This window comes from Oncorhynchus clarkii, chromosome 8 (genome assembly GCF_045791955.1).
Source record: "Oncorhynchus clarkii lewisi isolate Uvic-CL-2024 chromosome 8, UVic_Ocla_1.0, whole genome shotgun sequence".
NCBI classification, from domain to species: Eukaryota; Metazoa; Chordata; class Actinopteri; order Salmoniformes; family Salmonidae; genus Oncorhynchus; species Oncorhynchus clarkii.
The window spans coordinates 21,536,614-21,555,390 of NC_092154.1; the positions used below are offsets into that span (position 1 = coordinate 21,536,614).

The window sequence follows — 18,777 nt, forward strand, 5'->3', positions numbered from 1 at the left end:
TGAGACATTCAGTTCAAAGTCTTATAGATATAAAAGGCTCAATTTTCAGAGCTTATCAACCTAGTGCAACAAAGGAAATGTCCTCCCACTCACTCACAGTCGAACCAATTATGCATTGTTCCTTGTGAATCTCCTCTGGAGTCACTTATTCTGCAGAGCTTGTGTGGGGTTTATTAATTGGTTATTTCGTTAACTGATTCATAGTGTTAGTTAGACATCAGATATTCTGGACATCACTCAACCGCTACCCCAGCTCGAGCGCGACACTGGTGAGGATGTAGCGGGAGATAAGCTGCAGCGCGTGGTTAATTTTATGTAGCGTGAGGGTCCAGAGGGAGCACAGGACTGACATCTGAGCAGTGACAGGGTGGAAAAATAGACTCCCGAGGGAGAGGGAAATGGGCAGACGATAATTACACTCTGTTCTGACGGGTGTGTGGAGGAAATGAATTGAATGGACGGACCTGCATAGCAAATTACCTTTGTTGTGAAGGCGCAGCTGTCATTTTGAAGTGCTCTCTCACGTTGCTCTGTGAATAGGCCATTTGGTCTTTCGATGGTTGATTCTTTGATTATAAAAAATAAAAAAATCGTAGCTTAAGATGTTAGAACTCAGTTTGCAGTATTTGTATTGGTGCATGATGGCATTCAGAATGGCATTTGGCTATCTATGCTCGATGACAATTACCCCTATCTACAAAAAACTGGAGATGTAGGCTTCAGCAGCTACCTGGTAAGACAGGTTGGATGTTTACAAAATGGTTAATATTACAGAGCCAGATCACAAAGGTGTCATGAAATTAGTGACCTTGACCAAACTCACGCGTCCAGTCACTCCAGTGCTGCCCGGTGGCAGTTTCAGCACCAGGTGAGTGGACAGCGCCTTGTTGAATATGCTCTAGCTCTGCGAGGTATTTGGAAACAGGTGTCGCTGGTTTAAATGACGGCGATGTAACATTATTTTAAATGTTTAGATTGGGGTATAGATGTCAAGTTTAAAACATCCCAAATATACAGTAGTGAGACAAAACAGGCTACTTACTAAACAACACGGGACCATATAGTCCAGAACACTCAGTACATCAGTGCATGGAAAGATGCCATGAGTTGCTATTTTGTAAAGTGCATGAGCTAAAAAAAATAAAAAATGTGTATGCCTATTCAACTCGAATATCAATGATGATTCAATTGCACATCTTAATGGAAAGACAGTGCTTTTAGCTTGAGTTTTGATTTTCTACTGTCATGTTAATAATTATAGGCCTGGGGCCTCTGCCTCTGACCTTGGCTGGTCCATAAGCGTGGTTGTGTGAAAACCTGGTCTGGTACTGCTTCAATATTAGACGGGGCAGGCGCCCATCAAGCCAATGCCCAGGAGCTTATCTCAATAGCCAGATGGTGGAGGGAATGGTGGATCTCTGAACAATCTATGGGGGGAATGGTGGATCTCTGAACAATCTATGGGGGGAATGGTGGATCTCTGAACAATCTATGGAGGGAATGGTGGATCTCTGAACAATCTATGGGGGGAATGGAAGCATGTAGCCTATTAGGCCTACAACAGAAATGTTAACAAATTACCCGAATTGCCGTTTAATTAAACATTCTCGAGAACTGTCATGAAGAATTTTCATTAAAATGTTTTTCTTGGCCTTCCAGTTCCCCTTCCCAGCAAGTTCAGAGAAATGGGTGAGTGGGTTCAACATGGCGCCCAGTGCTAAGTAGCATCAGTGCTGCCAGGCCGGGTGTGCTCGCTCGTACAGACAGACAGAGATTCAGATGCCACCTAATGGACTAGTGGTTTATCGGAGGCTTGCCCAGGGCCTTTGCCAATATGGTCGCCGCGTGTCCGCTAATGTTCAGATGGAGCAATATGCTTGAGCTGCTGTAGGGTATAACTCATGATAAATTACACGCCATATGGCGCACCGGCCCGTGTTTAAGGCCTGAACCAATCTCACTATCTGGCATCTTGTCAGACGCAGCCTACATGGTGTTATTAGTGGCGACAGGTTCAATTAATAGTCTGGGGGTTGAGGGATGTTGTCATAGCGTACCACTTACGAACGGAATTTAGAATTGTCTTATGCATAGAAAAAGTGTAATTTGTCAAACAAACCTATGAGCGTCATATGCACAGGGTTAGGAGATAACCATTGATAAACAAACACCAACTGTTCCCAGCATCAGTGCTCATGCACGACTGTAGCCGTTTGCTTTTCGAAACGGCCCTAATTAACCACGTGGTCCATTTAAAACGTGGGGATTGCAAGACGCCATACCATGAAATACAACCGCGCACCCAAAAAAAGCTACGAAAAAATAATAATACATTAAATAGAGGTGCTAGTGTCAGAGAGTGAGTACAACCAAAATGCTTTATTTGTCTTGCTCAGTTGTGGCTTGCCCAGTAAAAATAAAAACATAGCTACAAAGAGAGGACCATTAGGACAAGTCAAGTTGCTTTAGCAATTGCAAAATATAGGTACTGAGTAAGCACCACTCACCAATAAGCCATCCATCCTCAACAGCTCCCTTCTGTCGGCATATATGCCAATCAAATCAAATCAAATGTATTTATATAGCTCTTCGTACATCAGCTGATATCTCAAAGTGCTGTACAGAAACCCAGCCTAAAACCTCAAACAGCAAGCAATGCAGGTGTAGAAGCACGGTGGCTAGGAAAAACTCCCTAGAAAGGCCAAAACCTAGGAAGAAACCTAGAGAGGAACCCGGCTATGTGGGGTGGCCAGTCCTCTTCTGGCTGTGCCGGGTGGAGATTAGAACAGAACATGGCCAAGATGTTCAAATGTTCATAAATGACCAGCATGGTCAAATAATAATAAGGCAGAACAGTTGAAACTGGAGCAGCAGCACAGTCAGGTGGACTGGGGACAGCAAGGAGTCATCATGTCAGGTATTCCTGGGGCATGGTCCTAGGGCTCAGGTCCTCCGAGAGAGAGAAAGAAAGAGAGAATTAGAGAGAGCATATGTGGGATGGCCAGTCCTCTTCTGGCTGTGCCGGGTGGAGATTATAACAGAACGTGGCCAAGATGTTCAAATGTTCATAAATGACCAGCATGGTCGAATAATAATAAGGCAGAACAGTTAATGCTGTTCTGCAGGCATACAGGCCAACAATGCTGTTTTGCATAATAAACATGTCGTGCATTCCACCTGGCCATCTTGCCACAACATTCAGCAGCGTCTTTTGCGCATCACATAAAGAATGGAAGCCTTTTCTGTTCACATAGTTGAATTCGTTTTGTGATGGTGATTTTATGGCGATGTGATGGGTGCCATCTATTGATCCGTTCGTATTTGGGAACCCATTGATGGCATCATGGCAAAGAAACCCCTGTTGACGTCAACCTGTTGTGCGATGGTTTATGGAAATGGTATGTGTTACTGTTCGTTTTGCTGATGATTGCATCCAAAACATTGGCTCATCGAGGGCTGTGAGATGCGAATTGGCAAGCTCCCGCTGTAAAGTACCGGTTGCCAAAACCCGGAGGGTGGATAGCACTTGGATGTGCACCGAAATGGCATGCCTTTTTAAGGTTAGTCTTAAATCCTCGCAAAAAATCCTATAAAAATGGGTTTTGGAAATGGAAATACGATTACGTTTAAAAACGATTTCATGATTACTCTCACAGGTTCACACATTTTCAACATACAGTATATTTTCCCCATACTACGCTTGACAAACAGTTCCCTTATTCTACCACTTGGCACTGTGTGTACGCATGGTCATGGCACACTCTCAAGCCAACGTTCATATTGATACATCTCGCATTTTGCGTGGAAATGATCCCACGCATGGTTTACACACAGATTTGTGCCTACGCATGAATGATAAATGAGGTCCCAGGAGACCAATAATGTCATGTTCACTGATTATGTTATAAAATATTACAATCTGTTCGTACACCTGGTTTTTTTCTGTGGAACATTAGGGGGAAAAATGAGGTTATATGTCACTTTATCTACATTTATCCCAGAATCACTTGTATAATCTTATGTGGGAGGAAAGTGCTTTTCAATTAGTTATTTTAATATATTTAATTGAAAAAGCCCTTGACTTTGTTATTACCTCCTTTGTCACATTAACTATAAAATAATAAAACATACCACTTCATTCATATGATATCAGGAATGTAATTTAATTATATTAAGGTTCTAACATGTTTATTATTATTCTTATGATTCCATTCATTCAAATGTTCAGTCAGGTCACATCACAAGTTTCCAATTGTAAATGAGCTGATTAAGTAAAAAGCACACCCCCATATTTACAGATGACCAATGCACTCCACCAACAAAAGTACAAAACTTTTGGCAGGATTTTATTCAGAAGGATGCAATGAACATATAATGCCACATGATGGCACTGTTGTAGAAGTTAATCTGCAGTCTACCACCTTTTCAGACCCCTTTGTCACAGAGTAGTGTATTCCATTTTGGTCAGCAACTACAGATAGCTTGCACAGTTTTAATGCTAATATGATAACACAGAAGATGATCACAATGAGTACTTTTAAACAATTGAATAGCCAGTTTAAAACTAAACCTAAACATTAATTTTCCACATGAGCAGAATGCATAAATCGGGTCTGATTGTGTTAAAGTATGTCCTGGCAACCTTCCCACACCACATCATCTCCATCCATTGTGTTGTAGAACATCAGGCCATTGCAATGAAGATGGCAATATACTGTATCATGCATACAACAGTGTAAACTAAGGGCGTAGAAACAATATCTTGGGAATTCAAAGTCAAATTGACAATATTGAGGTTGTCAGAATAGTGTTTCTACTGTGAATCATTTCAAGTACTATTTGTACAGTGTTTCTCAGAGCAATTGTTCATATCCATATCAAACTAGCCTGGTTAATGCATGTAACAATGGTGAACATCAAGAGTTCAAAAGGCAGTTAGCAGGGGCTAAATGTAATGAGGAAACCTGCCTTTAGAAATTAACCAGCTCTGTGCCCCTAAACTGCAGGCGGGGTCATCTGTTGGGCTTTGTGCGTTCCTAATGGCACCCTATTCCCTACATAGTGCAGGCCCTGGTCAAACATAATGCCCTACATAGGGAACACGGTGCCATTAGGGACACAGACATAGTATCATGGGTCAGTAAAGTTGTTATCATGTGGAATAAAAGGGGTCACGATCCCCAGGCTCCACCATGATCAAAGCCCTTGGCCAACATGTTCCATCCTGGGCAAAACCATTGACCCTGAACTACTCAATGCTGCCTACTGAGGCTCTGCCCCACTACAAACCAAGGATAAAGCCAGGGAAGGAAACCTGCAGCAAAGGCACACAATCGGTTTAGGCCTGTCTTTAGAAAATCATTACTGACTTGGAAATATGTCCTTCTGTCCACATACAGTGACTTCAGAATGTATTTATACCCCTTGACGTTTTCCACATTTTGTTGTGTTACAACCTGAATTCAAAATGGATGAACTATCTGTTTTTTTCTCACCTATCTACACAAAATACCCCATAACGACAAAGTTAAATAATGTTTTCAGACATTTTTGCAAATGTTTGGAAAATTAAATACAGAAACAACTCATTTACATAAATATTCACACCCGAGTCAATACTTTGGCAGTGATTACAGCTGTGAGTATTTCTGGATTAGTTTCTAAGATCTTTCCACACCTGGAAAATTTGACCTTTATTCTTTTAAAAACGCTTCAAGTTCTATCAAATTCGTTGTTGATCATTGCTAGACAAACAATTTCAGGTTCTACCATAGATTTTCAAGTAGATTTAAGTCAAAACTGTAACTCAGGAACATTCACTGTCTTCTTGGTAAGCAACTCCAGTGTAGGTTATTGTCCTGCTGAAAGGTGAATTAATCTCCCAGTGGCTGGTGGAAAGCAGATTGAACCAGGTTTTCCTCAATGATTTTGCCTGTTTTAGCTCTATTCTGTTTCTTTTCATCCTGAAAAACTCCCCAGTCCTTAACTATTACAAGCATAACCATAACATGATGCAGGCACCACTATGATTGAAGATATGGAGAGTGGTACTCAGTATTGTATTCTATTAGATTTGCCCTAAACATAACGCTTTTTATTCAGGACAAAAAAATCATTGCTATGCCACATTGTTTTGGAGTATTACTTTAGTGCCTTTTTGCAAACAAGATGCATGTTTTGGAATATTTGTATTCTGTACAGGCTTCCTTATTTTCACTCTGTAATTTAGGTTAGTATTGTGAAGTAACTACTTTGTTGATGATCCATCCTCAGTTTACTCCTACCACAGCCATTAAACTCTGTAACTGTTTTAAAGTCACCATTGACCTCATGGTGAAATCCCTGAGCGGTTTCCTTCCTCTCCAGCAACTGAGTTAGGAAGGATGCCTGTATCTTTGTAGTGACTGGTGGTATTGATACACCATCCAAATTGTAATTAATAACTTTGCCATGATGAAAGGGACATTCAAATCTCTGCTTTTTTACCAATAGATGCCCTTTGCGAGTCATTAGAAAACCTCCCTGGTCTTTGTGGTTGAATCTGTGTTTGAAATTCACCGGTCAACTGAGGGCCCTTGCAGATAATTGTATGTGTGGGGTACAGAGATGAGGCAGTCATTCAAAAATCATGTTAAACTAGTGTTTCCCAAACTCTGTCCTTGGGATCCCAAGGGGTGCATGTTTTGGTTTTGCCCTAACACTACACAGCTGATTAACATTTTCAAAGCTGGATGATTAGTTGATTATTTGTCCCAAGGACCAAGTTTGGGAAACCCTGTGTTAAACACTTTTAATTAACACTGAGTGAGTCCATGCAACTTATTATGTGACTTGTTAAGCAAATGTTTACTCCTGAACTTTTTTTTGGCTTGCCATAACAAAGGTGTTGAATACTTGAGTCAAGACATTTCAGCTTTTAATTTTTTATTAATTTGTTAAAAAAAAAAAAATCTAATTATGGGCTATTGTGTGTAGGCCAGTGACAGAAAATCTCAGTTTAATCCATTTTAAATTCAGGCTGTAACACACAAAAAAATAAAAATAAGTAAAGGGCTGCGAAAACTTTCTGAAGGAATTATTTTTAGATTAAGCTACAGGGCGGGGGTAGGTAGAACATGATCCTTTAGGATGTTAGTCTGTTAGGTAAGTCACCTCTGATGAGGGAAATAAACATAGGATGCCAAACAGATGTAACTCACAAGGAATAGATTTATCAAGAATTTGGTCATTCCTACTACGGGTTCTAGGTCATTTATTAATTAACATCTACCATGTTGTTCTCAGATGATGTTAGGCTGAAAACTATTCGAGCTACTGTCCATAGTCTCACAAAATGTTTTGGGAAAATACTGTAGTAAGTGTCATGTCATTTATTCACTTTTGTGTAAACCCTACTGTTAATGAAGCAAGAAACAATCCACAAATTGGTTCGAGAACTAGTCACACCTCGAAGTTTTATTCACTCTGTCATGCAAAAAATAATGTCAGTTTTATTCTTTTTAAATGATACAACTTAAATTCACATCAGTGTACTTCTGTACATTCTTGCAGACCACTGTCTCTTGCACGCATACCTACAGCTCCCACTTCCATAATCAGAGCTTTGTGTCTGAAGACAATAGCTTAACCCTAGTGTATCATGGGAATCTCCAGCCCGAGCCCAGTGGGGAACATGTTAATTGGCAGTAGTCTCCATAATGGTGATCTTCCCTGTATGTTTGGCCTACTTCCAAACACTCCCTCAATCATGACTGCCTACACGCCACTTTGTAAAATATTTCCCTGCAGAAATCTGTCTTTTGTTCTCTCTACACTCCGTTGTCAATGTATTCCTGGAGAGAGTGGTTCTCATGGAAGGCCTGATGGAGTTTCATTATTTTCCCAGAGTGCCTTTCTTCTTCTCAAAGGGGAAAAGAGGGAGTGTTTTTCTGGGTGATTGGCATAGACATCATATGATCATGAGGTAATGCCCTAGCTGGATGCCGATTGGCTGAGGGGGAACGGGCTATGCTCGGCCCACAAAGGAACGGGGTACAATCGGCTTAGAGCTCAATCAGATCTGAACCCCGACTGCTGTCTTGTGGGTTCATAAAGACGGCCATTCATGCTGGCTGACAAATTGCCACTGAAGCATGAGACGAAAGGAACCCCCCTGGTCGGGTTTCTGCCTGCTCCCCTTCTCTCTCTCACCCCTGGCCCTTTCCCCCTTCAAGACCCCCCTCTTACCCCCATCGTTGGGGAAATAGGCTGGATTGCACAATCACCATGCCTCCCTCTCAATGGCTGGTCTGTGCCAAGTTTGGCTTTGAAAATCTGTTTCACTAAGTCTCTTTATATTTTGTAGGAGTAGGAGTAGGGTGTGAGAGCTAGCATCACATGAGGTTAACTCTATGAATAGAACATTGTGTTGGTCCACAGGGGAATTTGGCTATACAAAGAGTTATATTAGACTTTAGATTTACTTTTGATTTACTAAATGCTTATAGAAGTGGCAATGGCTATCTTACATTTCACCACTTAAAAACAATAAAACACTTGCCATTCCTGTGAATTTACAAACATTTTCAACCTCCTGTATTGTAAAAAATCATTAGACGACCATGCTTCACCTTTCTGTGAGTTAAGGTAAAAAGTGATTAATCAATGTCCATACTTGATGAATAAAATAAAAACCTGAATGGAACAAAGCAACACTTACATAGGGTTGAGCCTTGTTGTAGGCCAACAATACTAGTCTCAATTACTTTCCGGTGAATAAAACACAACGCTGGGAACGAGACAGTGAACTGGCCAATAAGCAGAACAGTAAGCAGTATTTACAAACCACAGGAATTTCCCACAGGAGGATTGCCAGGCTGGGGAGAGAGAGGTTACTTAGCAGTCACAGACCAGACCCCTCTTGTCCTTGCTGACACAGATTCAACACCAAGGCTATGCATTGTTGACAGAGCTCCTGAAGATGAGCCCCAATAGAGGTGTGACTATGAAAAGGTCTGACCGTCTATCCAGACCATCTCTCACTCTCAGTAGGTAATACAACACTTGGGCTCCCGAGTGGCGCAGCGGTCTAAGGCACTTCGTCTCAGTGCTAGACGCATCACTACAGACACCCTGGTTCGAATCCAGGCTGTATCACAACCGGCCGTGATTGGGAGTCCTATAGGGCGGCACACAATTGGCCCAGCGTCGTCCGGGTTTGGCCGGTGTAGGCCGTCGTTGTAAATAAGAATTTGTTATTAACTGACTTGCCTCGTTAAATTAAGATGAAATAAAAATACTTCTCATGATTCAAGGGGTTTGTATTGGTCTTCAACTGGCTCTGCATCTATACTATCTGTAATGGGACCCTACTGGATGTGGCTGGTATTTTGTGGTAAAGTCATATCTGAGTCATCCAACAATGTTACAACATGCAACATTGATTTGAAACATAATTTATTGTCTACAAGCACAAAGTACTTGTTGCTGGAATAGACCCACGGGTTTTTAGGCTATTTTGTACTTTAAAAGGCACCCTTTTAGGTTTTAGTCGCTGCATGCAAAATAAGTCCTTTTAAAATGAGATCAGGCCCCGATTTCAGAATCTCTTACATTGACATCAAGTGATAGAGAGGAGGGTAAGTGAGGACAGGTCACTGATAAGCACTAGTCTTCACCAAGATGGCTTATGGCTTGTCTCTTCATTAGACTGAGGGTGTGAAATATTGACCTGGGGTATGAGACCCGTTCACACGCCACCTCCACATAATAACCATGCACACTACAACCACGAGCTGCAATTGTTACTAGACACCCAGTGGCAGTTTTAATGCCTGAACAAGTTCATTACTGGCTACTACGCCTCCTCCTCCGCAACCCCGGAGCGTCTTGGAGACACAGCCAAGATAAATGGGACAACAAAACAATGCACAGCTGGCTCTAACACATAACACTTCAGTCACCATGGCCATAGATGGAAAGACTGTGGAGAGGGTGAGGTAATCTAACGTAAACAATCTCAAAACCCACCGTTTCAGTCTGTCTTTCCCCTAATTTTAGCTCCCCCCTTACTCAGCCATAGCTAAGCGGCTTTTATATAATTGTCTTATTCTATACTCTTTTCTGTTGATCTTCCTTGTTGTTGTTTTTTGAAAGGCACTTAAAATCTCATGTATTATTATTATAAGAGACATGAGGATGTTTGAATGTTAAATAGTTTTTAATAATCCATAGGGACCCCTCAATAACTGAACAGATGCTCCAAGTGATATTAAGACTGGGTACGACACCATTACCTAACATTGTGTCATTGCTCTCCGTGTTGAATAAAATCCTCTAAAGTAACAACAGTCTCCCTGATCAAAGTGGCACAGTGTATTCTGTGTTGAGTGGGTTCTGTGCTCTGCCTCCATCCCCTGAAATTAACAGTCATATTCCAAAGATTCCAGTTCCCCAAGGGCCTGCCCAGGTACACAATCTTGACAGTAATCCACAGATGAAATGTTTTGCAGCATAAACCCAGCCAGCAGAAATAAAAGTGCTGTGAGGTGTGGCGACTGATGACAGTCTACTTGACCATAATGAGGCCTGGTAATTAGCGTAGACTTGACTTTTCAGGAAGCAAAGAGCACTCTACAAGTCTAAGCATACGTGACAGCATTAACCATGCCTTATTACTTTCTTAATTGGCTACAGGTACAAAATAGAATACAATTCAGATAGAGAAACGTGGACGCATAGAACTTGTGTTCTATTCTGGATTTCTACATTTTATAGCATAGACTATTTACATTACTGAAAAGATGTAAAACAATACTCTCCATAATATAAGCAAGGCAGGCTCTTGAGTTCCTTGTATCTCTAAGGCGATATGAAGGTCAGAGGCATATAACGGCATTAAGTCCACCGAGGCTTAAGAACTCAGCCTTCTGTCACTATTGTCTGGGTGGATTCTTGGTTTGAAATGTAGAGGCTTGGAGGCTTCCTGAGAAAGCGTGCCTCCCTTCTCATAAGATGCCTAGAATGCTGCTGACAGTTGAAGTGTCTTTCCTGGGCTCAGCCATATCCCGCTCTCTCCTCAGTTCCACCCTACCCAAATCCTTGTTCAGAGGGTGTATAAGAACTGGTATTATTGCCTCTCTTTCAGTGTAGAGGAGGCCAATCCAGGCATTCACTACTACTGCCCACTGTAGGAGGGGCCCTCAGTCACTGTCTCCTACTAGATTTAAACTGTTGTTTAAAATCTGGCCTGAACTCAGGACAACCCTGGGTGGCTAGCGGGGTAGTGAAGACTGAAGAGCAGGAGACCCATTCTATTCTCAAATGGAGTCACAGCGACAGGGAAAATATTGACCCATCTCTCTCTTTTTCACTCCATCAGTGGCTGGTTCTTTGAGATGAACCAGCTTATCTGATTGGCAGGCCAGGGATTCACGCTCATTAGTGGATCTCAGTCATTAATGAGGCCTGCCAGAGTTCTGCTGCAGTTACCCCGGAGTCGTCTTTATCACCATGTCAACCGCTAACTTCATTTCCACAGTCCCTTGCACCGGGTATTGTGGCTCCTCCAGACTCTCTGCCCCTGAATGCTAATGACTAAACTCAGTTGAGGGCATATGAGTGGAAAGATTTTGTCCCCAATTCCAAAAGGCAAGGGCAGATAGTCATCCTGGAGTAGATTGTGTGTGGAGAGGGAGAGGGGAGAATAGGAGAGAGGGGGGAAGAGAAGGAGAGAAGGGAAGAGGGGATACAGGGAAGAGGAGAGAAGAAGAGGGGGGGAAAGAGGGAGAGAAGAGAGGGGGAAAAGGAGATGAGGGAAGAGATGGAGAGGAGAGAGGGGGGGGGGGGGGTGGAGAGGAGAGGAGAAAAGGGGAGGGCCAAATGGGGTTGGGGCTGTCTGATTCCCATCCGCTCAACCCCCATCTCCCCTACAGAGTGGTTTGGTCTAGCGAGGCATTTCCGAGGTCATGCGTTAACCTCTCTCACAGTACAGCTATATAAGGGGCTGGGGAGCACATGAAGAGAAGTGCAGCATTACAGCTGGGAAAACTAGGGCCCCTTTGATCCAGAGAGCTTGATCTCAGTAACATGAGAAACAGATAGGTGTCTCAGAGAAATAATATCAGAACAACTTACAAATGCAGAGTAAATTGTTGTGCCATCTTTTATTTGTAAAAAAAATAAACAAGCTGTTCATTGAAATAAAAAAAAACATCTTTCTCATGAATGCCCTCACTTTCTGTGCAACAGTTTCACTAATTTGCTTTGTACTGCAAGCAAAGCAACTCAGTTTAGTTTATTCAATAACTGCCAGATATTTTCAAAGCAATAAACAGACAATGTGCATAGGAGTTAGTTATTTATTTCCCTTTGATTATAACATTTCACAGAGAGAAAGTTTGTCAAAATATCTGGCCTTTTGCAATTATATAATCATCAACATTTCAAGGTATCATATACATATTTCGAGCTCAGATTTGCTTCAAAATTGTCAAAGACTCCAGCCATAGACTGTTCTCCCTACTACCACATGGCAAGCGGTACAGGAGTGCCAAGTCTAGGACAAAAAGGCTTCTCAACTGTTTTTACCCCCAAGCCATATGACTCCTGAACAGGTAATCAAATGGCTACCCGGACTATTTGCATTGTGTGCCCCCCCACTCCAACCCCTATTTTTCACTGCTGCTACTCTGTTTATCATATGCATAGTCAAATACAAATAAAGGTATGAACAAAACCTCCTCACATGACACCTTTAAGTGAAATTTTAAACAAATAAAAAATAAAGGTCACATCTATTAAAAACTCATAACCAATACATACATTCATGTACATACTACCTCAATTGGGCCGATCAACCAGTGCTCCCGCACATTGGCTAACCGGGCTATCTGCATTGTGTCCCACCACCCACCACCCCCTCTTTTACGCTACTGCTACTCTCTGTTCATCATATATGCATAATCACGTTAACCATATCTACATGTACATACCTCCTCAATCAGCCTGACTAACTGGTGTCTGTATGTAGCCTCTCTACTTTTATAGCCTCGCTACTGTATACAGCCTGTCTTTTTACTGTTGTTTTATTTCTTTACTTACCTATTGTTCACCTAACACCTTTTTTGCACTATTGGTTGGAGCCTGTAAGTAAGCATTTCACTGTAAGGTCTACAGCTGTTGTATTTGGTGCACGTGACAAATAAACTTTGATTTGATTTGTAATTATTCAATTGAGAGTATTACAAAAAATACATTTACATTTCATGGTCATGTGAAAACATAAGAAATATCTCTACACATATAAAATCCCTGAATTTTAAGATTAACTCACACAAAAAAAAGAAGATAATTGTTTTAATGTCCCTTTTCAATACATTTGGAATAGGAGGCACGGTCTAAGGACTGCACCGCACAGACCTGAGTCAGCTTGCAGGCCCCATCACACACAATGGTATCATCATAACTCACCATAAAATGGCTAAAATACTTCTGAAATGCTTTGCTTTGCTGCATTTCAAAACTCAAGACAAGTTTAAACAGGCTATGTGGTTGAATGTCCTTTAATCCAAACGCTTCAGTCATTACATATTCAAGTTTCCAGTCAGATCTTTTTTCTTGGTTGGCTTCGGTGAGATTCAAGTAGTACTGCCAAATATCCTTCAGAGAGAGAAAGACTATTTCAAAACCATGAAAAGCCATGTAAAACCCCCACTCTGTGAAAGTACCTTGATTAGAAGTAGTGATGTGTGACAGCACCATTAATCATGAAGGAACATCATTGCTGTGGGTCTAGGGGCTGGTTAAGCTGTTGAGAGCTAATTTACCTAACTGACGTTAACCTGAATGGTCCCAATTTTAATAAGTTTAGTCAAGATGTTTCTGACTCTCTTTCTTAACAGATTACCCCAGAAAGTAGAGCTACTAGATATTTAAGGGCTATGCCCTCCCCAATGTTGGCAGTGGAGCTTACTGCAGTGCTAACATGTTCTAGCTCCCGTCTAAGGGGGATGCTGAAATCACCTGTAAGCTACTCTGAGCTCTATGTTGTATAAGCGAGAATCACATGGGGATTTCTGTACTTTGATAAACCAAGACAAGGACAGATCAGTGCAGACCTTAATGATAAGAGGGAAAATGAAAATGCAGAACTGAAATCGGCCTCTGCGTGGGAATGATGAAATAGTTCTGGCTACCTACATCCCCTTGAGAGAGTTAATAAGGTTAGACATGAGGATGATAATACATTATATCAATGGATATTTCCAAACATGTTCAAATGAAAGGGGCCTGTCCAAAACCACTGGATAATGGTGGTTGTACTTACCAGCAGTCTGTAGTCCTGCGGGTCATAGTGGTACATGCGGAAGGCTGGGTTGTTGGAATATGGCTCTTCTGCACTCTTGATTGGAGTAACAGCCGGTGTGACAAACAGGGAATTAACCGGTTCCCCTTCAAAGCAAACAAATGAGGATGATTTGGGTAAATAAATAAATGGCTAAAAGCATTCATTCCTCAGTTCCTCCTCCATTGAGTTAAACTAGTTAAGACAAACATGCACTTGTGGCCGTGGGGATTCTAGCCAACACTGGCAGTCATTGTGACACTGAACCCATAGGAGATGAAAGGTGGATTTGAATTGTCTGATTAACTTGAGGCAGTGTTGAACATGATATAAATGCGTCATTATATCTGGAAAGGTACAAAAGATTACTCAGTGTATGATGCCTCGTTCACACCCTGATGTGTTTGTCTGGCTACCAATCCACATCGCTCCGGCCAAACGCCACGCCCATTAACATTTCTTCTCTAGAATGATTCTAAATTTGTTCTCCTCCTTGATGACTTCTCGAATGCGAACACATTCAAGCCGATCTGATTGGTCCCAGAAACCGATGGGTTGGGCCTAAGACTGTAGCCATGGCCCGAGTTATACTGAGGTCGAAAAAGCTATGGAGAACAGCAAAAACAAGTAAAAATGACCCCAGCCATTAACCCATTAGAGGCTATAGCTTCATTCACCTCAGTTAATCTACACACGCATAGCCTATAAGCTATACAATTAGCCGCTACACATTAACTCAGAACCAGGATTAAAACCTAGCATTTAAAACGTACAGAGGGATCTGTAAGAGAAAAAATATTTTATTAACAAAAAGGTATACAAATCCATGTGTAACTTTTTTATTGTTGCAGTTTTACAGCCAATTTCCTGAAATTCTACACATTTTGCAATGGGATAGGGAGAAGTTTTAAAAGCCAATCGCTGATAACTTGTTTTGTACAATGCCCCTCAATTTGATGTCAGCAGAAAGGATTTCTACGATGGCAGTCTCAGACTGAATGCATGTTGTGATAGAGCAGTGGAATTAAATTCAGTATGAGTCGTCAGGCAACTGATATGTAGGATGGAGATGTAATAATTTGATCTCAGATAATAAAAAATCATGTTCAAACCTCATCCTGACCCAGTCAGTTATCCCTTGATGACAGTAACACAGAGCTTTGACACTAGCCAGTGACTCACCTTGTTGGTCCTGCAAGACCATTATGCTGTCTCTGTGAGTGTGGCCATAGAAATGCCCTGAGATGATGTCACTGTAGTCACGAAAGATCTTCACAAGTCTCTCATTGTAGGCTTCTCTGACGGCGGTGGTGTTCCTGGCAAAGGGCAAGTAACCCACTGGAACATGAGCAATTACAATGACCTACAGAGGGACGACAGGAGGAACAGCATGTTAAGGCACCAGAAGAGAAAAATATTGCTTTTAAAAATATATAATCAGTCTTCCATGTTATTTTCTGTATATTATCCTGTCTTCCGTATAAGGGAGCTTAGGATCAATGCAGGACTATTCAGAAGCCATCCTCACCTGGATAGACAGAGAGATATTCCTTCTACAGAGTAATGTAGCGATGACCTATTTACCTTCTCCATGCTCTGAGCAGATGCTTCCAGGGTGTCCTGCAGCCACCGGAACTGTCCAGCCGGGTCACTCATATTCACTGTCACTTTATTAGGGCTATAGTATAGGATAGTGTTCAGGCTTATCAGTCGCAGCTTGGGCTGCACCATCTGAGAGTAAAATCCACCTTCACAAAAGACATCAAATTCAGGGTCAAGTAAGGTTATTGTATCAAGTTATTGTGAGTTCTGAAAGGGTTATCAATATGTACATGTTTATGTAGATTAAAAACAATGCAAAAAGCAAATGCATAGTAATACCAGGCACCAAGAGGCCTGATCAGCAGGCCTAACACTAGTTCCCATGTTCTAAACACAATCAGCTTACCTTCTCTGAGAGTTACAAGGGCTTCTGGCTTTAACCAAGGCTCCCACAGTTTGGCTGCAGCCTGGTAAATATCATTAGTGGACGTCGGAAGTTGATCCTGAAAAGAATGACCACTGTGTCATGGAAATAGAGTAGGCATATAGACTGACAAAGAGGAAACAAACATTCTGATGAGAGAAAATGACAAACTGCTGCTGCTCATCTTTCATTTATGCTAAAAATTCCTTTATTTCCAAAAAACATTCATCTTTCAGATGTACAGACTCAATCTCTGGTTTGACCCAGAGTCTACCACAATCGGCATTTGGCCAGATTACTATACATCACAGGTACTTATCCACCAAATCACCTCCCCATAAGTGGAATACTGTAAATAAAATACCTGTGGCCAGTAGTCATGATTCCCAAGGGCGGGGTACACTAGCATGTCTGGAAAGAACTCCCTGATGGTTTGAGTCATGTTGCTGATGACTTGGATTACCATGTCTGTGGACAGCTCCCCTGCAGGGACATGTGGAGGGCTGTCTCTGGGGGGGGGGGGGGGGGGGGGGGGGAATAAGCCCATTTTAATAACTTATTAGAGCCAAGGACATCATTTATAAAATAAAACAAATATGTGCTCATGTATTACCCCTAAATCCCTGTTGGCTTTTTAAACACACATTTTAATATAGGTGCAGTGGCAGGGGCCTTTCACCAAAGCATATTAATTATGCTTAACACACATTATACATGCCAATAAAATGTCAGGCTTAACTGATTAACTGGAGATTTATGAGTTGGAATGACAAAGCACCATACACATGCAGTACATAACCCTTCATGTGATATATAATTCATATTTTCAGGCATTAGCTTAGCATTTCCTTCATGTTTAACAGTCTTCCATATGCATCGCTCTTCACTCTATTCATACTGTATGCACACCTATCTGATGCTGAGTCGTCCTTCCCCCCACTGGTTGCACGTTGGCTTTAATGACTTTATAGCATTTCATTTTCATATCAGCAGAAAGTCTTGTATTGATGACTTATGGTTTATTTGGCTGCATGTGCAAATTACTTATTTTATTTTGTATAGCGACACACACAGCTTAAAGCTGATTCAAGACCAGTGGCGTAATGTAAGGTCCAAGCATATTTCACACATTTTCCATGAGGCTGAGAGAAAATTGTGCTGTTTTAGAGCTCATTTTCTGCTATTCTATACATTTTGCCATGAGGCTGAGATTTTTTTCTCCAGTTTTAAAGCTAATTTCCTGTAGTCCCCCCTCCCAAAACAATCCTGGCTTATGACGTGTTCATATTCTATCGTGGGCCCGCCTTACGTATACTGCGGCAGTGTGTGCTACACCAATGTTCCAGCTGAATGACTATACAATGGCTGCCCAATACCAGTCCTGGAGGGCCAAAACACTTCTGGTTTTTGTTTCTACCTGGTAGTTAATTGCACTCCCATGGTGTCCCCGTTTGGAAGGAGAGGCCGTCCAGGACCAGAATTGGGCAGCCCTGCTATACAGACATTGATTACGTATAACTTAACTCCAAAAGATCATTGATTTGTTGCTTATGTTACAACAATTTCATCTGTGACAAGATCCTTTTTTGTTATTCAATGAAAGAGGAAGCAATTTACTATTGTTTGTTTTTTTAACCCTCTCAAACTGTACTTCTCCAATGTTGTATGTGAAATAGGGATACAAATCCACAGGCACACTACATATGGCTCTTCATAACATATAAAGTTACAAACCCTGTCCAGATCATAAACTCTGGCTGTGGGGCCACTTGTTTCATGTGCTGAAAGGCTGACAGGATGAGCTGGTAGGGAGAATCACACATGAAATCTCCAAACAGACCAGGGTTTAAGGCTGGGACACCCTTAGAGGAGAAACACACTTTGGTGTGGTCACCAGTCACATGGTACGTGGGGTCCAAATGCAGATCAGAGATGTGCCAGAATCTCCCTGAAATTGAAATATTATTGGGCATGTTATATCGATCTACTTTATAACATGTAGGGGATGATGTAAATCATGCTAGTCACATCAAATGACCAGGACGTATTAACTCTAGGTAACTATTTTTTACATATTTAAATATGTAATTTTAGTAGGTTGGGTTATAAAACTTTTCTGAAGTAAAACCTGGTTTAAACGTTAAACACAAGAATACACGGGCATATAATACAACACAAACAGCAAACACCAGCATGCGCTTTCATTTTCTAAGCAAAATGATTTTGACAACTCAACATAATCCATGGGTGCAATCAACGCTATAAACAACGTACCTATGCTTGGCAGGTGAATGCTATTTACAGGTGAAAGTGGCGCCGCGTAAATCAGCAGCACGTTGGACAGCAGCCCAAATAGAAGATTGGACACGAACCCCATATTGTCACATTAAACAACAACAAAAAACAGTGAGACAAATTGCAGTTGTTTGGATATATCATTGACGTTTTCTCAGCTGATACAAACGGGAAGTACGACGCTCATGTGACT

At 41.5% G+C, this 18,777-nt stretch overlaps 1 protein-coding gene across 1 annotated transcript; it reads right to left on the reverse strand.

Moving 5' to 3' along the window:
• Positions 1-12,128: 12,128 nt before the first annotated feature.
• Positions 12,129-18,777, reverse strand: LOC139415097 (cyclic GMP-AMP phosphodiesterase SMPDL3A-like). The gene is made up of 8 exons (XM_071162909.1): positions 18,564-18,777; positions 18,024-18,237; positions 16,654-16,798; positions 16,272-16,368; positions 15,908-16,071; positions 15,506-15,686; positions 14,306-14,430; positions 12,129-13,638 (listed from the first exon to the last, which is right to left on the reverse strand). The coding sequence occupies exons 1-8, from the start codon at positions 18,664-18,666 to the stop codon at positions 13,336-13,338; spliced, it is 1,332 nt and encodes a 443-aa protein (XP_071019010.1). The 5' UTR covers positions 18,667-18,777; the 3' UTR covers positions 12,129-13,335.

Coding starts and splice junctions, on each gene's coding strand:
- LOC139415097 (XM_071162909.1), bottom strand. CDS start 18,666: ATGGGGTTCGTGTCCAATCTTCTATTTGGGCTGCTGTCCAACGTGCTG. Junction 18,238..18,563: donor CATTCACCTGCCAAGCATAG/GTACGTTGTTTA, acceptor TTTCAATTTCAG/GGAGATTCTGGCACATCTCT. Junction 14,431..15,505: donor GGTCTTGCAGGACCAACAAG/GTGAGTCACTGG, acceptor TTTGCTTTGAAG/GGGAACCGGTTAATTCCCTG.